The 22330-nt window shown below is 42.5% G+C and overlaps 1 protein-coding gene across 2 annotated transcripts in view; it reads right to left on the bottom strand.

Annotated features, from left to right (window-relative positions):
• RBFOX1 (RNA binding fox-1 homolog 1) overlaps positions 1 to 22330 on the bottom strand; it is a 440434-nt gene that overhangs the window by 7972 nt on the left and 410132 nt on the right. The window contains exon 12 of one of the 2 annotated variants that reach the window (XM_049903714.1): positions 9465 to 9517. The exons of the other annotated variant lie outside the window; for it this stretch is intronic. Coding sequence (XP_049759671.1) covers positions 9465 to 9517 — 53 coding nt within the window. The remainder of the gene's footprint in view (positions 1 to 9464; positions 9518 to 22330) is intronic. 2 annotated transcript variants of the gene reach the window in all.

Raw genomic sequence — 22330 nt, 5'->3', positions numbered from 1 at the left:
AGGACGTGACCTGTGCATTTGTTCATTCTCTAAACCCCATCCCTGGCCAAAGTGCACAATAGTGCAGTCACGTCATGATGCTTTCCACATCTGTGTAGCCCATCCATCACCAATTCCAGATGAAATCTTAAATGTGTCACTTGACTCCATTCACGCTATTCCCATCCTAGAAATAAGCAACTAGTATTTTATCAGAACCAATTAAACAAGTCTTAAATCTAGTCTCCTTGGTTCAACTCTTGCCTCGTCAACAGCCAGTTATATCTACATGTATCTTATCTATCTAAATCTGATCATGTCGCTCCCTTGCTTAAAACCCTTCAATGGTTTTCTATGGATCCTAGAATTAAATCCACACTTGTATGAGTTGACCCAGGCCCCTCTTTCAATCCTTATCTTATACCCCTTTACCACTTTTTTTCCACCATTCATCTGTCAGTCTGTTGTACTGCAGTGGTTTGCATGTTGCTGTGATGCTGGAAGCTATGCCACGAGTATTTCAAATACCAGCAGGGTCACCCACGGTAGAGAGGTTTTGGTGGCGCTTCCAGACTTTAAAACAGGCTAGGAAGAAAGGCCTGGTGCATCTGAGGTCTTAAAAGCTAGCAAGCAGCCATCTAAGATGCATCAATTGGTCTCAACCCACCTGGTGCAAAGGAGAATGAGCACCAAAGACACAAGGAAAATATGAGCCCGAGAGAAAGAAAGGGCCACATAAACCAGAGACTCCAACAGCCTGAGACTGGAAGAACTAGATGGTGCCCAGCTACCACGAATGACTGCCCTGACAGGGAACACGACAGAGAATCCCTGAGGGAGCAGGATAAAAGTGGGATGCAGACCTCAAATTCTAGTAAAAAGACTAGGCTTAATGGTCTGACTGAGACTGGAGGGACCCCAGAGGTCATGGCCCCTGTACTCTTTGTTAGCCCAAAATTAAAACCATTCTTGAAGCCAACTCTTCAGACAAAGATTAGACTGGACTACAAGTCATAAAATGATATTGGTGAGCAGTGTGCTTCTTAGCTTAAGCATGAGACTATGTGAGTGGCTCCTGTCTGGAGGTGAGATGAGAAGGTAGAGGGGGACAGGAGCTGGTTGAAATACAGTGGAGAGGAGTGTGCTGTCACATTGTAGGGAAAGCAGCTGGGGTCACATAACAATGTATGTATAAGTTTTTGTACGAGAAACTGCCTTGAATTGTAGACTTTCACTTAAAGCACAATTAAATAAATAAACTTAAAAAAAAAAAAAAAGCAAAAAGAAAGGCCTGGAGATCTGCTTCTGAAAATCAGGTAATGAAAACCTGGTGGATCACAACACTGTCTGACTCACTTGCTTCGGATACATCATCAGGAAGAATCAATCGCTAGAGAAGGACATCATGTTTGGTGAAGTAGAAGGCTAGTGAACGCAATGGAGACCCTCGGTGTGATGGATTGGCACAAAAGCCACAACAATGGACTTGAAGATGTGGGAGACTGTGAAAAGGACGGAGGACTAAGCAATGTTTCATTCTGTTGTATGTAAGGTCGCCCTGAGTTGGAGTCGACTCAGTGGAAGCTAACAACAACAATGACCTCTTGCTTTCTGTGCCCAGGCACAATGGCCTCATTAGCACTCTCTGGACACGTGCAAATTCACTCTCACCTGAGGCCCTTGGCACCTGCTGATCCCTCCACCAAACTGCTGCTTTTCATCCTTCACGTCTCAGATCAAATATCACCTCCCCAGAGAAAAGCCTCCTTCCCTGACCATTTTTTCTTAAGGACACTGTCCAACCTCACTACCACCTCTTTACGTAGCTTAGCAAATCTGATTTTGTTTATTTACCTCTTTTCCTTTCGCCTCCTGAAATGCCAGCCCCATGGGAGCTAGGACCATGTCTATAGTCACCTCTTTATCCTTAGTGTCTAGCATGGCACCTGTCAAGGTGCAGGTGAATAAGGGGCCAAGCCAATGCTACTGCAGCAAGTGAGGCAGAAAAAGGGAGGCAAGGAAGGCGGCCTGGGAAGACACTCACATCCACAATTACAAATCTGTCAGTAGCAAAGATTCTGTTGGGTTTCCTTTCTGAAAATTCTAGGTTGGCTGCTCCCAAAGACATTCCACATCCTTGGAGATGCTCAAAAGAAATGTTTCTGGGGACTCTAGAAATAGAGTGTGTAATCCATATCACCCCTGAGAGTTCACAAAACACTGGCCAAGTTTCCATAAAGCTCATCAAAACCCTTTTGGGAAAACCAAACTGAACAAAGAGAAGATAACTGCTTTGCTGGCTAGGTTCACCACAGCTTGTAATCATCATGAGTAATCACAGTCTTTGACCTTAGCAACAAGTTAAAACCAAGATGCAGCCCAAGGTCATTGGGAGAGCAAAGAGGTTGGGGTGAGAAGACCCAAGTTCAAGTTCTGCCGTTGCAGCATCCTTATGGAGTGGCTCAGGCATGTCACTCTTTCTGAGCCTCATTGTCCTCACTGGTCAAATGGAATTATTCTCTCTGAGCCCTGCCTAATTCACAGATAAAATGTGTGACAAGAAACCAGATGCATTATAAAGCACTCTATATACATGATATGGAGCTCTGGTGGCACAGTGGTTAAGAGCTTGGCTGCTAACCAAGAGGCCAGCAGCTCAAATCCACCAGCCACTCCTTGGATACCATATGGGACAGTTCTATTCTGTCCTATAAGGTCTCTATGAGTCAGAATAGAGTCTATGGCAACAGGTTTGTTTTTTTTTAAATATATATATGATACAATGATTCTTCTACGAAATTTCACAAATTGATATTTCACTCTTGCCCAGACTTTTGGTCTGTAGAAGCAACTGAAATATTCTACACTGATCCGATCACATGTAGCTCTAGCAATAACTATTTTTAGAGTGGATATATATCTAATTTTTTGAGTTATAGAAGGGAAATCATGTTTGGTAAAGTGAAAATGAGGACACCCTCCTTGAGATGGATTGAGGCAACAGCTGCAAAAATGGACTAAAACACAGCAACAATCATGAAGATGGTGCAGGACCTGGCAACATTTCATTCTGTTATACATAAAGTTGCCATGAGTCGCCTGACTCCATGGCAATAACAATAACAAGATCTATTTTAAATTGCTATATTTGAACTTAAAGTTATGTTCGAGTAAATTGAAAAAAGTATGCTGGGAAGTGTGAACTTGTGTTTGTTAAAGTGTTTTGTTAACTCCACTGAGAAATGTAAACATCACTTAATATTCACATCTAAATCCAGCTGAAATAACCGGGGTGTTAATGAAATGCAGTGGGATGCCACAGGACCCCTAGCCAGAGTTCTAACAGTCATGTGGTTTTCTTATGGTGACTTAGTAAGAACAATGTAATTAATGTCACTCTACATATTTCTCAGAAACCCTGGTGGCACAGTGGTTAAGAGCTATGGCTGCTAACCAAAAGGTTGGCAATTCAAATCCACCAGGTGCTCCTTGGAAACCCTGTGGGACAGTTCTACTCTGTCCTATAAGGTCACTATGAGTTGGAATTCACTTGACGCCAACAGGTTTTTTTTTTTTTTTATTTCTTGGCTGCTAACCAAAAGTCAGTGGTTCGAACCTACCAGGTGCTCAAAGGGAGAAAGAAATGGCAATCTGCTCCAGTAAAAGATTTACAGCCTTGGAAACCCTCTGGGGCAGGTCTACTCTGTCCTATAGTGTCACTATGAGTCAGAACTGACTCGATGGCAATGGGTTTGGTTTGGTTTGGGGTATATTTTAAGAGCACCTGGGACCTTTTATTCTTCCTTTAGCATCTCCTCCTCATGCCTCCTGCCCCAGAAACACCTGTGGAGAATCCCTGTGGGGCAGAAAGATGAGGAAAGTATGCTGTCTGCTCTGCTGAGGTTCACAAAGCGGTGGAGATATTCTAGACAGAACAACTGCAGCGTAGAGGTGCGCAGACTGTGTTCCCACCACACCGAGAAGTGCTGCGGAACATACATTTAAAATGGGATGCCTAACTCGTGATCAGAATGGGGGCCCCCAAGTCTCTGCATTGCCACTGGGGCTGCAGTGCCCTCCTGCTTCTCAGTTCAGACTCTGTGAAGTATTTGGGAAAATGAACCCACACAAGTCACACACCTGCCACGCAGCATACAAGCAGGGTACCGCACCATGGCCCCAGGATTCTAACCACCTGCTATTTTGAGCAGAATCCTTTCCCTTTTCTGCAGAGGACCCCCTGAGACCTGGGTCTCAACACAGCCCACTGAAGAGTCCTGGTGTGTACCCTGGTCTGGGCTGTCTGTGGTGCCCACATAGGAAGGGAGACATCAGAGGCTCCCTTGGACCCGGAAAGAAGTGGTCCTTATCCCACCCAGATTGTCATCTGGTTTCAGCACCCTCATTTTTTGAGTCATGGAGACTTTCTCAAATTAAAACCAAGTGGCCCTTTGAAGAAAACCCTTTGGTTTCCATTGTGGCTAGTATAATTCATTGAGAGTTGATGTCCTCTGTCCAGAGCTCATGTTCCAGACCAGGTGTTCTTTGTGCTTGGGTGAAATGTTCTGCTCTCGGCAATCAATTCTCAGTGGCTGGGAAGGAGCCACAGTCAATACCAGCCAGGAAGTGGAGAAAAGAGTCCTGGTTGGGGGCAGGAGGTGGAACAAAGGCTTCTGAGTCCCTCAGCTCTGCTCTAGCCATTGCATTAGTCCCTTCCCAGATCCAACTGCAAATCAATCTCCTTCCAAAACTAAAGTGTTAGGGACATTTATGCTTTCCAACTCAACCCAGTCCATAAACTTATCACTAAATAGGCGCCTCCGTGGCGCAGTGGTTAAGAGCTCAGCTGCCAACCAAAAGGTTGCTAAATTAAAAATGCAGCAAAACAGAATAAGGTTCTGTGATATACTGAAAGAGACAGAAGGATTCTGAGAAATCCCTTGGCAATTTTGTGGAGGTGGAATCTGACCATCCTCTTGGCTTGTGGGGTTCCTGTGAACTCAGGATGAAGACAAAAGCCCTCCTCCCATCAAAGGATGAAGGGATACAGCTCAGAACAGGGGAGCCCATAGGAGGTATTTCCAATTCCTGTCTAGGGGCATCTTGAAATATATCTGAGATGAATAGATTCTCACCCACATGCAAAGAAGCATCTACCAGGCAACCCAAAAGACAAACCCTCCATTTCTAAATCACAGAACCCCACAATTTTCAGGCTTTAAGTTTTGGGATAGTACAGTAGGCACCAGAGAGACCTAAGTGAGTCTTGAGAGACCCAGAGAGACTACTAGGGCCAAGTAGGAAGAAATGAGAGGTTTCCTAGAACCTGGAACTACACACCTTGATTTGCTGCAGCAGGAAAAAATCCTCCAGAACGTATTAAGGTGGACATCCCTAATCGGGAATGAAGAGCTACATTCACTAAGAAAACACAACGAATGTAGCTTTCTCCTGGTTTTAGGTGGGCGATGACTGATACATTCACACACCGAAGGGGTGACCAAGTGCTTGTATTCTAAAAGCTTCTCAAGATACTTAAATTAGGGGAACTGGACCAGTCCTTTAACTTGAAACATCAAGACAACAGCTCAAAATACAGCAAAACCTCCAAGAAGAAATTAAAGAAATTCTCCAAGATGAACAATACGGAGTTATCTCTACTTGGCTCTGACGTTTCTAAATTCTACTGATGTTCACTTCCTTGAGTGATTGTCTTCATAAATCACTAAATACACTCAAGATCCTCCTCTGTCCCCAAAGCAGAAGGGAGGGCATCTTCTAGGTTCTTTGGCTTCTAAATGGGAAGACATATAATTCGCTTATCCACATACATTCCTGTCATCTGAACTCTTTGTACACAAGTACACAGATAAACCTCCCACCTGTAGAATCTACAATAATCTGCCATATTGCCCACGGCAAATCAGACTGCATCATCCTCTCTGTGCCCTCTCCATGCAGTTCAAAACCTCCTCCTCTACTGAATCCCAACATAGCACATTTGGAGCAAGAACCTTGGTTCTGGATTCATCAGAATAGCACCCACTACCAGTGAGTTGAGAAGACACAGTAAGGCTTGCTTTTGGCCATGACATTCCTCCAATCTGGAATACCAAACCATAAAACTCGATGCCATTGAGTCAATTCCCACTCATAGCAACCCTACAGGACAAAGTAGAACTGCCCCACAGGATTTCCAAAGAGTGGCTGGTGGATTTTAACTGCCAACCTTTTTTGTTTAGCAGCTGTAGCTCTTAACTGCTGTGCCACCTAGGAATTGAAAAGACACAATAAGGCTTGCTTTTGATCAGGAAGTTCTTCCACCCTGGCATGGCTCCCCCAATAAAAGAGTCATACTCCCTCTTCTTTGATACTGAGCTCAAGGACGCCCTCTTCATAGAAAGTTTGTTTCAACTTCTTTGTGTCGTGACTACTACTGTACCAAAATCCCTGTGAATTTCCCATCAGGCTTTGAAATTATCATGGCACCCCAGCTATAGTTTCATCCATCTGCAGGACCACAAAGGTAGCTCTCCGTTTGTATCTCTCACAGGATCTTTAATATCACTGTAGAGAAGCAAGATCGAAGAGTAGCTAAGGATTTCTTGGGGCTAGAACTCCTAGAGCCAAATCCTGCCTTTGCCACTTCCTTGCTAAGTAATCTTAGAATGTCCTTTTCCTCTCTGAGTCAGTTTCTTCATCTATGAATGGAAGTGATCATAGGGATACCAACCACATAAGGCAGTAGGGAGGATGAGACGAGCTGGGTTCCAATAGCGCTGGGTGTGTTCTGCCCTGTTATTAAAATGTCAGTCTCCAGTGATACCCAAATAAACTCAAGTTCTTCATAAGCAACCAAACCAAACCAAAACTAATACCATTGTTGGAGCCAAGTGAGAAAACAAATTTCCTTGTAAGTACAGTCTCAAAACTATAAATGTTAACGAAAAACACTTATTCTATGTGGGTAGCAAAAGCCAAATAGACTTTGTGGCATCCTACAACAGACCTAAGTAAAAATCATCACTTTCCTTCAGAAAATGGAAGAAAAACCTTTAGGTGCTACTGTTGTTACTGCTTGATGATCTTCACCTCACCATCTCTGTCCTAAGCCAGCTCTGCCTCTATTGGCAGCTGTGTAAAAATAACACGTCTTGATAAGAATTTCAGGTATAAAATCCACCAGGCCCCTCAAGCTGAGGTTTTTAGCATCCTGTTGATTTCTTTCATGATTAAAAAGAGATGAAGTTGACTTTAGTCAAACCTGAAATTCAAGAGACACCAGGATTCAAGAGACTTGCCCTTAAGGAGTGTTGGCCTGGGTCCAGAAAGGGGAGATTAGGACAGTTACTATGTTTAGAATGTGGGTACACGGAGTTTTCCCAGCATGTAGGAGACCATGTCCTGGAAGACTTTCACTGATACAAGTCCCAGCCTTTCTTGACAGATAAGTCTTGATTTTTTAATTTTCCCTCAATGAGTATGGGGGACTGGCTGGGTGGTAATCTGACATTTGATTAATATGGGTGTCTCCATTTTCATGCTTGATTCAAAAATCTGGAGTTCAACTTGAACCTTATGAAGCATGCAGCATATCATTAATATGGCCATCAAAGGGATGGGGTAGCTCTCTCAATCTGAAATCTGATCAATAGCAGTTCATTAAGAATTTATTGAGCAGCCATTACGAATTAGATAAGGTAGGTGAAAGCGCTCAACATACTCATGCAAACTGTAATGATCTCGGGCTGCCTTTAGGAATATTATGTGTGAACCACTGCTTTGAAGGGAGGGTTTGTTAAGTCCATGATGAAGCCAGTCGCTACCTCTTATGTATTGTCACTTTTCAGTGCTTAGTCTATGATGTCAAAGTACAACCTAACACATGGTGGAACATGCATACAATTTAACAGGGAAGGCAAAGGCTCTGGAATACCATGTATCTACAAACGGTATCTGTTAACATTTTAAAACAACAGTCCTCCCCACCCCTTCTCCCATCCCAAGAAATTTCCCTTTTAGTTGCATGCTCTAGTCTCTTAAGGCTCTGAAAATGTTAAACACCCCTTGCATCTCAGGAACATTTCACTGTCACCCCCAGCAATGCAACTATTGATCTTCTACTATTAGGCATTAGTCAAGTGTTAAGGATTTCACCACCTCTCCCAGGGAGAAGCAGAGATGTTTGAGAGAATGGCAGAGGCATTATCAGAGGGGTTTTACAGAAATGGAATGAACCTGTTGCTTTCAAATACAGGCATGCATACCTCTTGGGCTCATGGGTTAAGACTTTGAAAACCATTAAACATACCGAGACCGACTTCATGAATAAAACTGGCACAGGGTTTTCTGTGGCTCTGCCTTTCAGGACAGAGAGAGCTGGGAATAAGTTCCTAGCTCTTTGTCCTTCTTTTCCTTCATGCTTTTCAAATACTAACTACGGAGTGAAGTATTAGCAAATTAGCCTTTCTGTACTGCTTCATTGATAAAATGTAACTAGTAACAGGTAAGTATTTATTTGTAAGGTTCAGTTTAATGGATGTTTTTGAAGTTTTTGGCCAACTCTACTATGTATGAATGGGCGGTAAAGTCCACCCCTGTTGGCTAAAAGCAACACATTTGGTAAGATTTCCTAGTGATTCTGTTTGTCATAGTTTAAGCTTTAAAACTTAAAAAGAAAAGAAAAGAAATTTGGTGTTAGTTAAGGCACTCACCTATCTTGGCATTTAAGTGAGTAATTGCATGCTAATGAAAGTCCAAATTTAACCGTTCTGAACCACATCAATGCAAATGGACAGGCATTATTTTGATGGATACATCATGCAACTGTGCGATTACTGTTTGCCAATGCCCTGTTTCCAAAACCAAAGGTCGTCTCTCTAAGTCCTGCTACTTGATATGTTTCAAAAAAAAAAAAAAAAAGAAAAGAAATAGAGGATCTTTAGCTAAGAGTCAAGATCCCCTTTGTATAAGACTGAGATCATTATATACCCTAATGCCACCAGCTTTATAGAGTCAGTCTTTCAGGGCCTGTGATACATAACAGCCATTCCAGAGAGACCCCCAATAATTCACATATAAATCTGCATGGGCCCAGACATAGAATGTCAAAAAAAAAAAAAAATTGGAAGTGACACATCTGTGTCCCTAAGCTCCCCTGTTCAGTATTTTAGCAAAAGAGCGCTGATTATACCACACAATTTTATCATGGCTCCCTCCATTCACATAGTCTTACTTTTCTTGATCATGTATTATTAAAACTGGAAATAAAATATCCAAGTCAGCAAAATACCTAATGTCTTTTTATACAGCAGAGCCTAAAGGCTTCAGCTCTACTCCAAAGATATATGGACTTTGTATTTATTATTATTATTATTTATTTTCAAACTAAGCTTTCTCGAGTGACCAACTGCAGCATGTGGGGGGAAAAAAAAAAAGGATACTGAGATTGGATGGATGCATCAAGAAGTAGCAATGTTTGTTACCTGCAGAGGTGTTACAAGAAATTTCATCTGCTGCAACGAAGACGAACTGATTTCTGGAAGAGAAGATAAAATTCACAATACTGCTCGCTCAGGGGGAAATGTGCTCTCTGCCAATCGGTTCAATGTGTACAGATGAGGGGAGGGCAGGCTGCTGCATTTGAATGGATGGTGCAAGGAAACGAGGAAACGTGTGGATGTGCCTCGGGTTTAGAGCGCTTAGAGAGATCATGAAACAGGCATGCGGGGGTCTCTTAAACAAAATCATGGCGATGTCAGAATATGGACCATGGACAAGCTGTTGCACCAGGATATTAATACTTTGTGTTACCAAAAACTCATGCCAGGATATGTTGCTAAGACTAGGACATTTCAAACTGTGCTGACGTGGACTCCTGTGCAAAAAGGAGATGAAGTTACAAATAAAATTAGACTATCTGTTAGGAAAAAGAGTATACTGCCACTAGCTAGGGGTCTCTTAAGAATCTTGCCTTTAATATTATAGCATAATATGTAAAAAATAAAAAAGGAAAGAAAAGAAGTGCTGTCATTTTGGAAGAGAATGTTATATGGTGTTGTGTTATGGATAATAATTTCATCACCAAGCTAGGCTTGTTACATAAAGAAGGTAAGAAAACTTATCAACTAAAATAAATGCTGTCTTGACAAATTCTTTTTAATGATATGGTACTGAAAAAGAAATGGAAAATGCTATCCTACTTAGATTTGGTAAGTTCAGAAAGATGATAAAAACTCTCTTAAGATGTTTCCAACTGTGATATTTTCACGATGTAATGTGTTCTAATTCAGGGTGCTGTTTATTTGTCTGGAAATAAGTAAGCCAGGGCTGATTGTAAAAATGGCCCAGTGAGATTGGCTGGGCTCATAAAAGCTTCAGAAGCAACACGAGAAAGGCTTTGCTTCTCATTTACGAGATTTTCTTATGATTTTGGTCATCAGGAACCAAGAGAAATGCATTTTTTTGGTCTTAGTTTGATTGGTCTTGTTCAAATGTTTCAGTGCTTCCAAAAGTACCTTAATGATTGAGCATTTCTGAAAACATCTTAAGAAAGTTTTACTGTTTCAAGAGGTATACTCTGGAATATAAACGGGACTACCATTTGAAAGTTCCCTAGGATGTAATGTTTGGTTGAAAACTTAACTCATTTCTACACCAAAGAAATTTAAACAAAGTCATACATGCTCTGAGAATAGTATTTTTTATGTTTCTCTTCCACATGACAAAAGTCACATGGCTTCAAATCCCCATGGTTTGAAGGGAAGTAAAATAATATCCCTGAAAACCATGGAGATATTTTGGTTGAATACTTTTTTTTTTTTTTAACTTGCTCATCTTTGACTCACTCAAGGGACAGCAAGACAGAGACACTTTTAATTACAGACATGATAGTATCAGAATCTACCAAATAAATTCTTTAAAGGACATCTAAGCACAGTGTGCTTACAAGAAGGTTATCAAGAATGGTGACCTGGTTTATCCAAAGGGGTAAGCTCTTTACAATAAACAAAAAACCAAACCTGTTGCCGTCAAGTCAATCCCGGCTCATAGTGCCCATATAGGACAGAGTAGAACTGCCCCATAGGGTTTCCAAGCAGCACCTGATGGATTTGAACTGCTGACCTATTGGTTAGCAGCCGTAGCTCTTAACCACTACGCCACCAGGGTTTCCATCTTTACAATAGGCATTCATATTTCTATGAGGAGGGCCTCATCCATTAGGTGGCTCTATTCAATTCATACTCTTTAATCCTAGAAGAGACTGTGGTCTTGCATCCCACTTTCTGATAAGACTTCCACTCTCTCTTAAGAATGCATCTTCCTTAAGGATCTCTCCAGCCTGCTGGAAATGAGGAAAGTCTTTGGTTGGCAACCAATGCAGATGTACAATGGTAGCTGAATGACTGGAGAAAGATTTTTAAATGCAACCTGTAAGTCTGATTATAAAGAAATCAGACTTTTAAAAAGTGTTCTGGAATTTCAGATATATGATAGTTTTCTTCACAGTATTCTTTTTGGCATTCTATACTTACTCCGGAGCCCTGGTGGCGCAGTGATTAAAAGCTCAGCTGCTAACCAAAAGGTTGGCAGTTTGAGTCCAACAGCCACTCTTTGGAAACCTTATGGGGGCAGTTCTGCCCTGTCCTACAGGATACCTATGAGTTGGAGTCAACTCAGCAGCAACGGGTTTGGTTTTTGGTTTTTTTTTTTTTTTGAAATACTTACTCTAAAGACAACAACAACAAAAAACTACCATTTCTCCACTTGTTTTCTTCTTTTTTCCCTACTTTTCTTCCTTCTTCTCTTTTTTGCTTACCTTTCTTCCTTTTCTCCCTCTCTCCCTCTCTCCCTCCCTCCTTCCTTCCTGTCCTTTTTTTTTTTTTTTGCTAACATACATGTTTTGGATTTTTTTTCTCTGAGTGTTCTTTTGATTTTTTGAGCAATTTTCTAAAGAAAGGGAGTTGCTTCCTTTGGTGACTCACCCTTTTCAAAAAAGTGAACTCAGAATGACTTCTGATTATGAAATCTACCTCTAAGCATAAGGGATCTGTCACCAATAGTGATATTTAAAAATATACTATAGACACTGCAGCAATACCAAAAAAAGGCTTACAGAATTTTTCTTAACGATATCCATTTGAATGTGTCCATTCTGTACTCCCCCCTCACCCCACCCCGGCAAGCAATCCCACTATGTCCCAGGAAGGTCACTCTAAAGTTTGAGAAAAGTGCCTTTCTGTCATTTATTAACTCCATGGACTCAACTTGTGTGATCACGCCTCCTCCTGAACTACCCTTTCATCCCTTGGTTATGAGTACAATTACCCGAAAATGTCTGCCAAATAAGAGGCAGGAGAGGTGTGATCCCCATGTAGGACCAACAGAGGAATCCAGGTGGAGTTATTTATAAGGGGCAGGTTTTGTCCTGGTGACTATGTGCTGCTGTGTTACGTCATTTCGAGCTACAATGCTCTCTCCTTACTTGAACTTTAAAGCAAAATGATCCATCTGAGAGAGTCCATAAGTAGATTATCCGTGACCCTCTCTGAAACTGTTTCCTCCAAAATGGCCAGAGTAGGGCTTCCAACCGGTTCGTTCTGGTTCAAACCCCTGCTGAGAATTTGCATTTCTAACAAGTTCCCAGGTGATGCTAGGCAGGGCTGGTTAGGGACCAATTCTGAGAAGCACTAGTACAGCGGTGGTTCTCAAAATTTATTACACATAAGAATCACCTGGGGATCTTGTTAAAATACAGATTCGGATTCTGGGGTGTAAATGAAACTTCTCAGCAGGGGTTCGCATCAAAACGAACTGATTTGAAGCCCTGCTTCTAAGTAGCTGGTGCCCCTGGAAGGTTTCTTAGCTCCAGGTGATTCTAACTATAGAGAAATTTGGGAAACCTTGCTGCCAAGTTTGTTCCCATTTTCATTTCAAAGCCCACCTTTTCCAGGAAGATTGTTTGCTATGAGGTGGCTTTGTGGGTGGAGGGAGGATTACTAATTTAAGAAAAGTAATGAATAAAATATTACTGAGTACAAAATTTGTCTTGACTCTTTAGAATCTTGACGCCAAAGAGCTACTACTACCTAACATCCATTGAGCACTTACCCTTAGCAGACATTGTGCCAAGCAAGCTCTGTATCTATATATTGTTGTTGTTGTTGGGTGCCATTGAGTCAATCCTGACTCATAGTGATCTCATATGACAACAGACCTGCCCCATGGTGTTTTCTTGGCTTAAATCTTTATGGAAGCAGATTGCCAGGTTTTTCTCTCGCAAAGCTGCTGGGTGGGTTTGAACCACCAACCTTTCGGTTAGCAGCTGAGCACTTAACCAGTGTCACTTGTACCTATGCATTAGTTCACTTAATTTTCCTATTAAACCCTTTTATTATCATCATCTTTATGGGTAAGGAAACTGAGGCACAGGAAGGTTATTAGCATGAGCAAGCTGGTAAGTGGTGGAGGAGAAATCTGCGCCCGAGTAGGCTGAGTCACAGTCTAGTTCTTCTCCACTCTCTGAGGTTCTTCTCACTGATCGCATAGAGGGTATCAATCAGCAATGGAGCTCCTTCATAGCGTTCTAACCTTCAGGTCTCCCAAACCAAAATAAGACAGCATTTGGGCTCGCCCTTGAATATGAGGCTTGTGAGCATAATTAGATATTTATAAAAACATATTCTGCTTTAATACCCACCTGGGATGGGGGTGTTGCTTACTGTGCCTCAGTCTTTCTTTTTATCCTTCTATCACCAGGCTTTATTATGTTTTAAGGTCTCTTTTTTTGGCCAACAGACCATCTCCATCTGACTCAGCGGGTGGCACATTTAAATTAGTTCTGTGGCCTGACATATCATCTCTCTATTCCACTTTCCTTCTCAGGCTAATCTCATTTCTTTGCAATTTTCTTTCCTCTAAAAATCACCCAAGGCTGAATTCTAAGAGTCAAATTAAAATAGTCGCCAGCCAGCACTGCTGCAGGGAATGTAAGAACTAGATATCAACTCACAGAGCAAACTTTTGGAAGAGGCAGGGAAAGACCAGGTGGGAAATGTTCCCCCATCAAATAATAATACTGGTTTTCAGTTTTACTGTTAAGAATTCTGGCCGCTTCTTACTCTTTGACCTCTGAATTCTGTTATATCACCATTGTTACACAAAACTTGGAGTTAATAGGACTCATAGCAAGTTTCTTCTTGTACCCAGTGCTATGGATATTGAATCTAACACACACACACACACACACACAACACACACACCCTCCAAGGTTGCCTACAAGAAAATCTCCACAGCTTAGGAAGTTGGTCTTCCTGCTTGGAAGATGGCAGCCGAGGGGATGGACAAGGTCAATGTCATTCTATTTGCATGTTCTCAGTTGCAATACAGAGGGTCTTAACCCTGCCTGCTCTTTAGAATCAGCTATGAAACCCTATGGGGCAGTTCTACTCCGTCCTATAGGGTCCCTAGGAGTCGGAATCAGCTCGACGAAAACGGGTAATGGACCTTTCAGAAGCAGATTGCCAGGTCTGTCTTCTGGGGCACCTCTGGGTGGGCTCAAACCGCTAACCTTTTGGCTAGTAGTCAAGCACTTAACTGCTTGTGCCACCTAGGGACCCCTCAGACTCACTGTATGAACACTCCCTGTACATCTGTGTCCTGCCACTGTCAAGGAATAGAGCTGGGTCTTCTGGGTTTTGAAGGCAATTGCATTCATGTTGATTTCAAGATATTATAACTCTACTTAGAGGGATGCTTCCCTTTATACATCTGAGACCAAGTTGGAAAGTCACAAAAATCAGTTTGGGGCCTTATCCTTCTTGTCCATCTTACAAAGTGGTTGGAAGGATCACATGGAATCAGCCATGAGTGTTCTTCGAATAGTTAAGCATAACGTGCAGAAATAAGGTACAACTCTTAAGGTTCTCGTTATTGCTGACTTCACCAAATAGTTTACTCAGGTCATTCATTCAATCCTCAAATAGCTAACAAGAGCCTGCAACATGCCATGCCCAGTGCTAAGCTTGAGTGGCACAATGCTGCGTTCAGAGACCCCTCTTTAAATCACTGTGGGGTATCTATATTTGCCTCTGTGGTTTGAAAGCTCATAATCCCATTTATATTTGAATTTTATCACCTAGAAAGGGGGAGTAATTCGCTAGCGATCAATATTTAACTCCCTTCTCCCACCACATCTAAAAGTCTTCTACAGCTGTACAAGTTCCATTCAGATTCCTGCTTTGTTTCTGCCCTGGGGTCGTCTTTATTTATATTTTAGTGCCGCATCCTGTGTATTCATGAGGCTACGGCAAGTTGTCGAATGAGATGGGATATAAACAAACAAACAGCAGATAAACAGTTTCTCTATACTGAGTACCATCGAGTCGATGCCAACTCATAGCCAACCCATAGTACAGAGCAGAATTGCCCCATAGGGTTTCCTAGGCAGCCCTGGTGGCAGAGTGGTTAAGAGCTCAGCTGCTAACCTAAATGTTGGTAGTTCAAATCCATCAGCCTCTCCTTGGAAGCCCCATGGGGGCAGTTCTACAGTGTCCTATAGGGTTGCTATGAGGCAGAATCGACTTGATGCCAAAGGGTTTTGGGATTTTGTTTGTTTGTTTGTTTTGTTTTAATCTTTACAGAAGCAGACCACCACATCTTTCTCCCATGGAGTGGCTGGTGGGTTCGAACGACTTAACCACTTGTTACCAGGGCTCCTTAGTTTATAAACCGCACCCCCCCCCCAAAAAAAAACAAAAAAACATTGACTTCAAGTCTATTCCAACTCATAGCAACCCTAAAGGGCAGAGAACTGCCCCATACAGTCTCCAAGGAGCACCTGGTAGATTCAAACTGCTTACTTTTTGGTTATCAGCTATAGCACTTTACTACGCTGCCATGAGTTCCATAGAATCCCCTTAAAAGGTCTACCCTAATCCTTTCCTAAAACATTTCCTGTTGCGAATTTAGAGAGGATTTCTGTAGACGTTAAAACCTTTACTTAACAAAGGAGATACAAGAGATAGGAGCCCTTAATCTGTCCCCATTTTGAATATTCCACCAGAAACTTCTGGGCTTTGGAAATTCAAATGCAAGTGCAACTCCATTACCTGGAGACTTGTGTAATTTTAGTTTCTCCGACATTAAACCTTCTCAGGGTTCCTGCTACACTTACTGTCCAACAGGGACCTAACAGTGAATTTGGAAGTCAAGCCCCGTCACAGCTGTGTTCCTTTAGGAAAGTCAGTTTCGCCCTTCTGAGCCTTAGTTTTCTCATTTGGAAATGGGGACAAAAGTAGTACATGCCCCTCACAGATGTTTTGTGCAGATTCAGCGGGAAAACGAATACAAAAATCACCTTACTTAGGGACGGGAGAATTGACATTTATTTTTAGGCTATTTTTTTTTATATTTATCAAGGATACAAAGCCTTTTTCTCTCTCCACAAAAGGAAGAGTCCAGGTATTTGTGCTTTTAAGCCCTGGACTTCCGTGGTTTTGGAACGGGAGGTAATAAAGAGCTGTTTGAGGTTACAGGTCATTTTAAAGGTGGGCTGGGCCCCCAGGAAGATGAAATGCCACCTGGGCCTGGGAGAAGGGCAAGGAGAGAAAGATCCACCTGCTGATCAGAACGAGTGTCTGACGCAGGGGAAGAGGCTAGCTTGGCAGCTTCTAGGAAAAGCCTTTGGTGACCCTGGATGGTTCAGTGGTAGAATCCTCGCCTTCCAGGTGGAGGACCTGGATTTGATTCCTGGCCAAGGCACCCGACGCACAGCTACCATCCGTCAACGGAGGCTCGCATGTTACTAGGATGCTGAACAATTTTCAGTGAAGCTTTCAGACTAAGATGGACCAGGAAGAAAGGCCGGGTGATCTACTTCTGAAAATCAGCCAATGAAAACCCTATGGATCACAACGGTCCCATCCAAAACCGATCATGGGGATGGTGCAGGACTGGGCAGCTGGTGCAGGACCAGGCAGCTAAGAACAACAGGAACAGCATAGGGGCAGCAGTGCTCGTGGGGAGAGGAGTCCATGTGCTTACGGACGATCTGGTGCAGAAGATGCCCAGGCCGAGGCTGTGGAGGGTTGAAGGGCTGAGCCCACGGGGGTATTATATGCACAACAAACTAAGCGAGATGAAGAAAACGTCAAGAACGTTACTAACCCCCGGGGTTTCTGATGGCCCATCATGCCACAGGCCTTGAACTTCTTCATGAATCTTGGTGGGAAAAGGGGGTCACAGTTAGATGTGGATTAACTTTTTAAAAAGTATCTCCTTATGGAACAACTGCTTTGACAAAACCCTGGAGCAGTGATGGTTTGGGGCTGGTTTGCCCTGGGGGAACTGGTCATTTTTCTTGTGAAGAAGCTGAGGCATCCCTTGTAGCCTCATGGTGGTGGTTGTTGGGTGCCATAGGCTCACAGCAACCCCATGTGACATGGTAGAACTGCCCCATAGGGTTTGCTAGGTTGTAATCTTTACGGGAGCAGATTGCCAGGTCTTTCTCTCATGGAGTCACTGAGTGGGTTCAAACTGCCAACCTTTCAGTTAGCAGCTGAGCATTTAACAGTTGTGCCACAAGAGCTCCTCATGAAAATAAGTGCCCAAGGAAGAGGAATAATAGGAAAGACAGCTCCTTGATCTCACAGGTCCCCACTGTCTCTTCCTTCAGAATTACTTTTGTTCAACCTATTGTTATATTTCTGGAGCCCTGGTGGAACAGTGGTTACAGCTCATCTGTTAACCAAAAGATGGGCAGTTCAAATCTACCAACTGCCCCTTGGAAGCCCTATGGGGCAGTTCTACTCTGTCCTATAGGGTGGGGATGAGTTGAGATCGACTCGACCACAACAGGTTTCGTTTGGTTTTTGATTGTTATTTCTAGGTGGAAGTAAGATTAAAAAAAAAACTTAGAAAATCATTGTATGTCAGAAAAACTGCTTCAACAAGAAATTATCCATTTTTTTACTCAAGACCAAAACAAAATACCCCTAGCTTAGTGATGTTGATAGTAATAATAATTATATTCTGGGAGTCATTAAATGCCAGGGCTTTGTTCGTTACCACAATTAGTTCTCATAGTAGCAGCCCAATGAGGCAAGGATTACTTATTATCCCCACTTTAAAGATGAGGAAGCTGAGGATCAAATAGGTCCATTAGCTTGCCGCCCCCATTATCTCATGTAGTAAGTAACTGTTGGGATGCAGACTTTGGTCTGAACCTAATCTATGATCAAATCCTGTACAGGAATAGCAAAGACGTGATAATGCAGGCACCACTCAAAGGGTAGGTGCCATGAGTATGAAAGACCCAACTTCAAATACCGACATTGACACATGTAAGTTTGTGCTGTTGAACAAGGCACAGGTTCCCAGAATGCTTGTGTTAGGATGGGTTTTAGAGATTAAACCAGTTGCTCTCAACTCACGGTGACCCCATGTGGGTCAGAGTAGAACTGTGCTCCACGGAGTTTTCAATGGCTGATTTTTTGGAAGTAGGTCACCAGGCCTTTCTTCTGAGGTACCTCTAGATGGACCCAAACCTCCAACCTTTGGGTTTGTACTACCTAGGGACTCCTTGTACAGATTACCTAATCAAACATGACTGTCACTTTGAAATGAATTTAACTTGCTTGTCATGCCCTGTGTGTATACAACACTTATAGGCTGAAACACACACTCTAAAATATCTGCAAATCAGCAGGTGAGTTGTTATTGACAACCAGTGCACTCCCACCATCTCTTACACTTTCTAAGGTAACATTCACTTTTTCATCTCATTGTGATCGTTTGTTGGTATTATGCTCCTGAGCGGATGAGAAAACTGAGGCCTAAGGGTTAAGAGCAATCAGGTGGGACTTTTCCAGGGAACAGTTCACATTGGTATGAGTTGAATACACAATGAGGAGATATTAGTGTGAAATCACTTTGCTTACCCATGGATCTTTGGGGGTAAGGAAAGTGATTAATTACTGCCCTAAGCTAGTTGAGGGAAGGAGGAAGTCACTTAGGATGGATATTGATGGGGTGGGAACTCTTACTTTTTCTCAGTGAGGGTGAGAGAACAGAGCAGAGATGGAAACCAAGCCAACAGCCTACAAAGACAAATTCTCTTACACCCCGTCAGGTCTGTGGAGGGAGAACCAGGCATCACTGTTACGCACTGCATGTGGGAGTGGAACTGAGCCTTGTGGTCTGAGACAGTGCGTCTCCAACTTTCTAGCTATCACCTGGGTTTCTTGGGAGTGCAGGCTCTTACTCCGTGGGGCTGGGCTGGGGCTGGGGCTTCAGCATTTCTAACACGTCCCTTGGAGGCAGATGCTGTTGACAGGGGAACTATGCCTTGCATTGCAAGTCTTGAAGGGGCTGTTCTTTGAACCATTCTAATCCTAAAATTTCAGAACTGAATAAGCTAATCACTTCTTTCTCAGTTATGAGATTGTTTTGTTTTTCAGTCTGGGAGACAGAAAACAGAAGAAAAGAATAAAAAGAACAGAGGAGGAGCTACAGCCTGGGACAGCTGTGGAGCCAGAATCCTCCAGGACTAATTTGTAATTTGTCCTCAACCCCCACCACCTGGGCTCATAATCTACCTAGTAGAAATACTCCGTAAACCCTCTAGTGATGTAGAGAAATAGCAAAGAAAATATTTTTCAATGATTTTAAGAAATAAATGCCAATAATGGAACCAGGAAAGAAGACAGGAATTGAGAATATGCTAGAAGCATCTAAAAAAACCTGTTACTGTCAAGTCCACTCAAACTCGGGGCGACCCCATGTGTCAGAGTGGAACTGTGCTCCATAGGGTTTTCAGTGGCTGATTTTTAAGAAGTAGATCACCAGGTCTTTCTTCCAAGGTGTCTCTGGGTGGACTCGAAACTTCCGGTTAGCTGCTGAGTGTGTTAACCGTTTCTGCCACCCAGGGGCCCCTAGAAGCATCTAGCAATCATACTCTTGTTTTTACAGAGCATTCCAGGACTTCCAAAGCAGGAGGAACTACTGATCCAGGTTATCATATGAACAGCATCACTCCATAGATCCAGGCCAAAGCATTTCAATCTAAACAAGTAAGATAATTAAGGGGAAAGGGTGTTTGGCTTTGATGATGCTTGGGCTCCCCACAATCCATCAATCTACTGCACCTTCACACACCATAAGGTAACAAGAATAGCCTGTAAACAATGACAAAATTGACTAGTTTCTCCTTATAGAGATTGCCTCAAGCTCTCCCCCACCAAAATCCCATCTCCCTCAGATCTTAATAGTGGTCTCTTCTCTAAATCTTTTGTATGTTAATTAAATATGAAATGCACTGTGGTTTTGAGAGAGACTAATCCCAGAGGAACTGATCGTTATGATTCATGCGAGGGAGTAAAATAATGAAAAGTCATTTATTTCTGCTCAATGACTGTTTACATGCATGTATTATATACACAAATATGGATAAGCTCAGAGCCCCCCATTAAAGTAGAAATCGGTTCTTCTGGGAAAGAATCCAGACTTCTATTAATAAGGCAGAATAAGAACTTGCTTTTATAACTTTAAAAGAAATACTAGAAAAGTTTAGTGAAAAAAAATTACATCTTACCCCGAAAGATTAGAGTCCCCGGGTGGCTCAAGTTGCTAAGCACTCAGCTGCTAATTGAAAGGCTGGCAGTTCAAGTGCACCCAGGGGTACTTTGGAAAAAAGGCCTGGCGATCTACTTCCCAAAAATCTACCATTGAAACCCCTGTGGAGCACAGTTCCACTCTGACAGACATGGGGTTGCCATGGGTCGGAAATGACTTGATGGTAACTGGTCCTTTTTTTTTTTGTTGTTACTCCAAAAGATAGAGTCTAGTTTATTATACAGCTCCTAGTGACAAAAGAAGCAAGGTATAGAAGTGGAGTGGGTTTAATTTTTCTTGTCAAATCCACAAATGCTCCCTGAGCCAAGACTCTATCTTGTGTGTATTCCTTTCTAATTCGCTCGAGTACTATCTTCTAGTTCTAAGTCATAATATTTGTTAAGAATTAAACCACGTTTAAATCTCCTGGAATCCAGATTTTTGGGGGCCACACGGTTGGGGTGACCCAAGGCCATTTGCTCTTAGATGTCCTTTTGAACCTTCAGCCTTTAAGAAACTGGTTTTCTGAAAGTCACCTTTGAGTGGAACAATAATCTAGATAAGCTAGAAAGACCCTTTTGCCTTGGGCATTGTGCTCTTTTGAAGAATTCAGTCAGTTTCAAGGAACTGAAACTTTAAGGTCAGACTAGGAGCTAGGTTTTAGAGTAAATCGGTAATTATTTTGTTTCTCAAGACAATGCTGAATGAAATTCTTCCAGACCACAAACTGCCCATCAGTTCTGTTCTGACCCATTTTCCACAGCAATGCAGATAAGATGGGGCGTAATGGTATTTAGGGTTTCTCTCATCTTCAGAACATGTTTGACTCTCTAGCAAAACATAAGGAGCCCTGGTGGCACGATGGTTAAGTGTTCGGCTGCTAACTGGAAGGTGGGCTGTTTGAACCCACCAGCCACTCCATGGAAGAAAGAGTTGGTGGTCTGCTCCTATAAAGATTACGGCCTAGAAAACCCTATAGGGAAGTTCTACTCTATCCTATAGGATTGCTATGAGTCGGAATGGACTCGACAGCAACGGGTTTTAGTTGAAATGTTACCCAGATTTGCAAATCGTATATTAAATAAGGAGTCTTGGTGGTGCAGTGGTTAAGAGCTCAGCTGGTAACCAAAACATTGGCAGTTCAAATCTACCAGCCACTCCTTGGAAACCCTATCGGGCAGTTCTACTCCGTCCTATAGGGTCTCTATGAGTTGGAATCAACTTAATGGCAAAGGGTTTAGTTCGGTTTTATATTAAATAAACTTCAATCAATTTCTATTATTGGCATAAAATGATTTTTTGTGTTAACATCTGTGAGGAAGGTTCTGTTTTTAAGATAGAAATGGCTCCCCCAGAAGCTTCTCCAGGGCATGTTGTCTTCCGGGGTTTCTGACCTGCCTGTAGGGAGTGTCAGGCTTTCTCACTTGCCTCCAAACCCTTCACAGCTGAAGGGCTCTGATGGCACTACTTAAAAGAAAGGTTTTATTTGCTTTTTTGTGGCCTATCAAGCCAATGATCTGCGACCTGGAAACTGTGTAATTAGGCCCTGACATGACCAAAGGAGTTGTTACACCTTGTCTTGTCACTGGCAAAAGTGTCTACTCACTTGGCTGTGACAGATATGGTCTATTGGGTTTGGAATTTCCTTTAATATCTCCCTAACTCCTTGTTGGTTCAGTCTGTTGACTATTATAGGTTTGATTCTTTTTCTTTTTTTTAACTGCTTCAATTACATAGCCAT

Source organism: Elephas maximus, chromosome 12, assembly GCF_024166365.1.
Source record: "Elephas maximus indicus isolate mEleMax1 chromosome 12, mEleMax1 primary haplotype, whole genome shotgun sequence".
Classification (NCBI taxonomy): domain Eukaryota; kingdom Metazoa; phylum Chordata; class Mammalia; order Proboscidea; family Elephantidae; genus Elephas; species Elephas maximus.
Note: the sequence above shows the minus strand (reverse complement) of the source record. Positions and strands in the feature narration are given on the sequence as shown.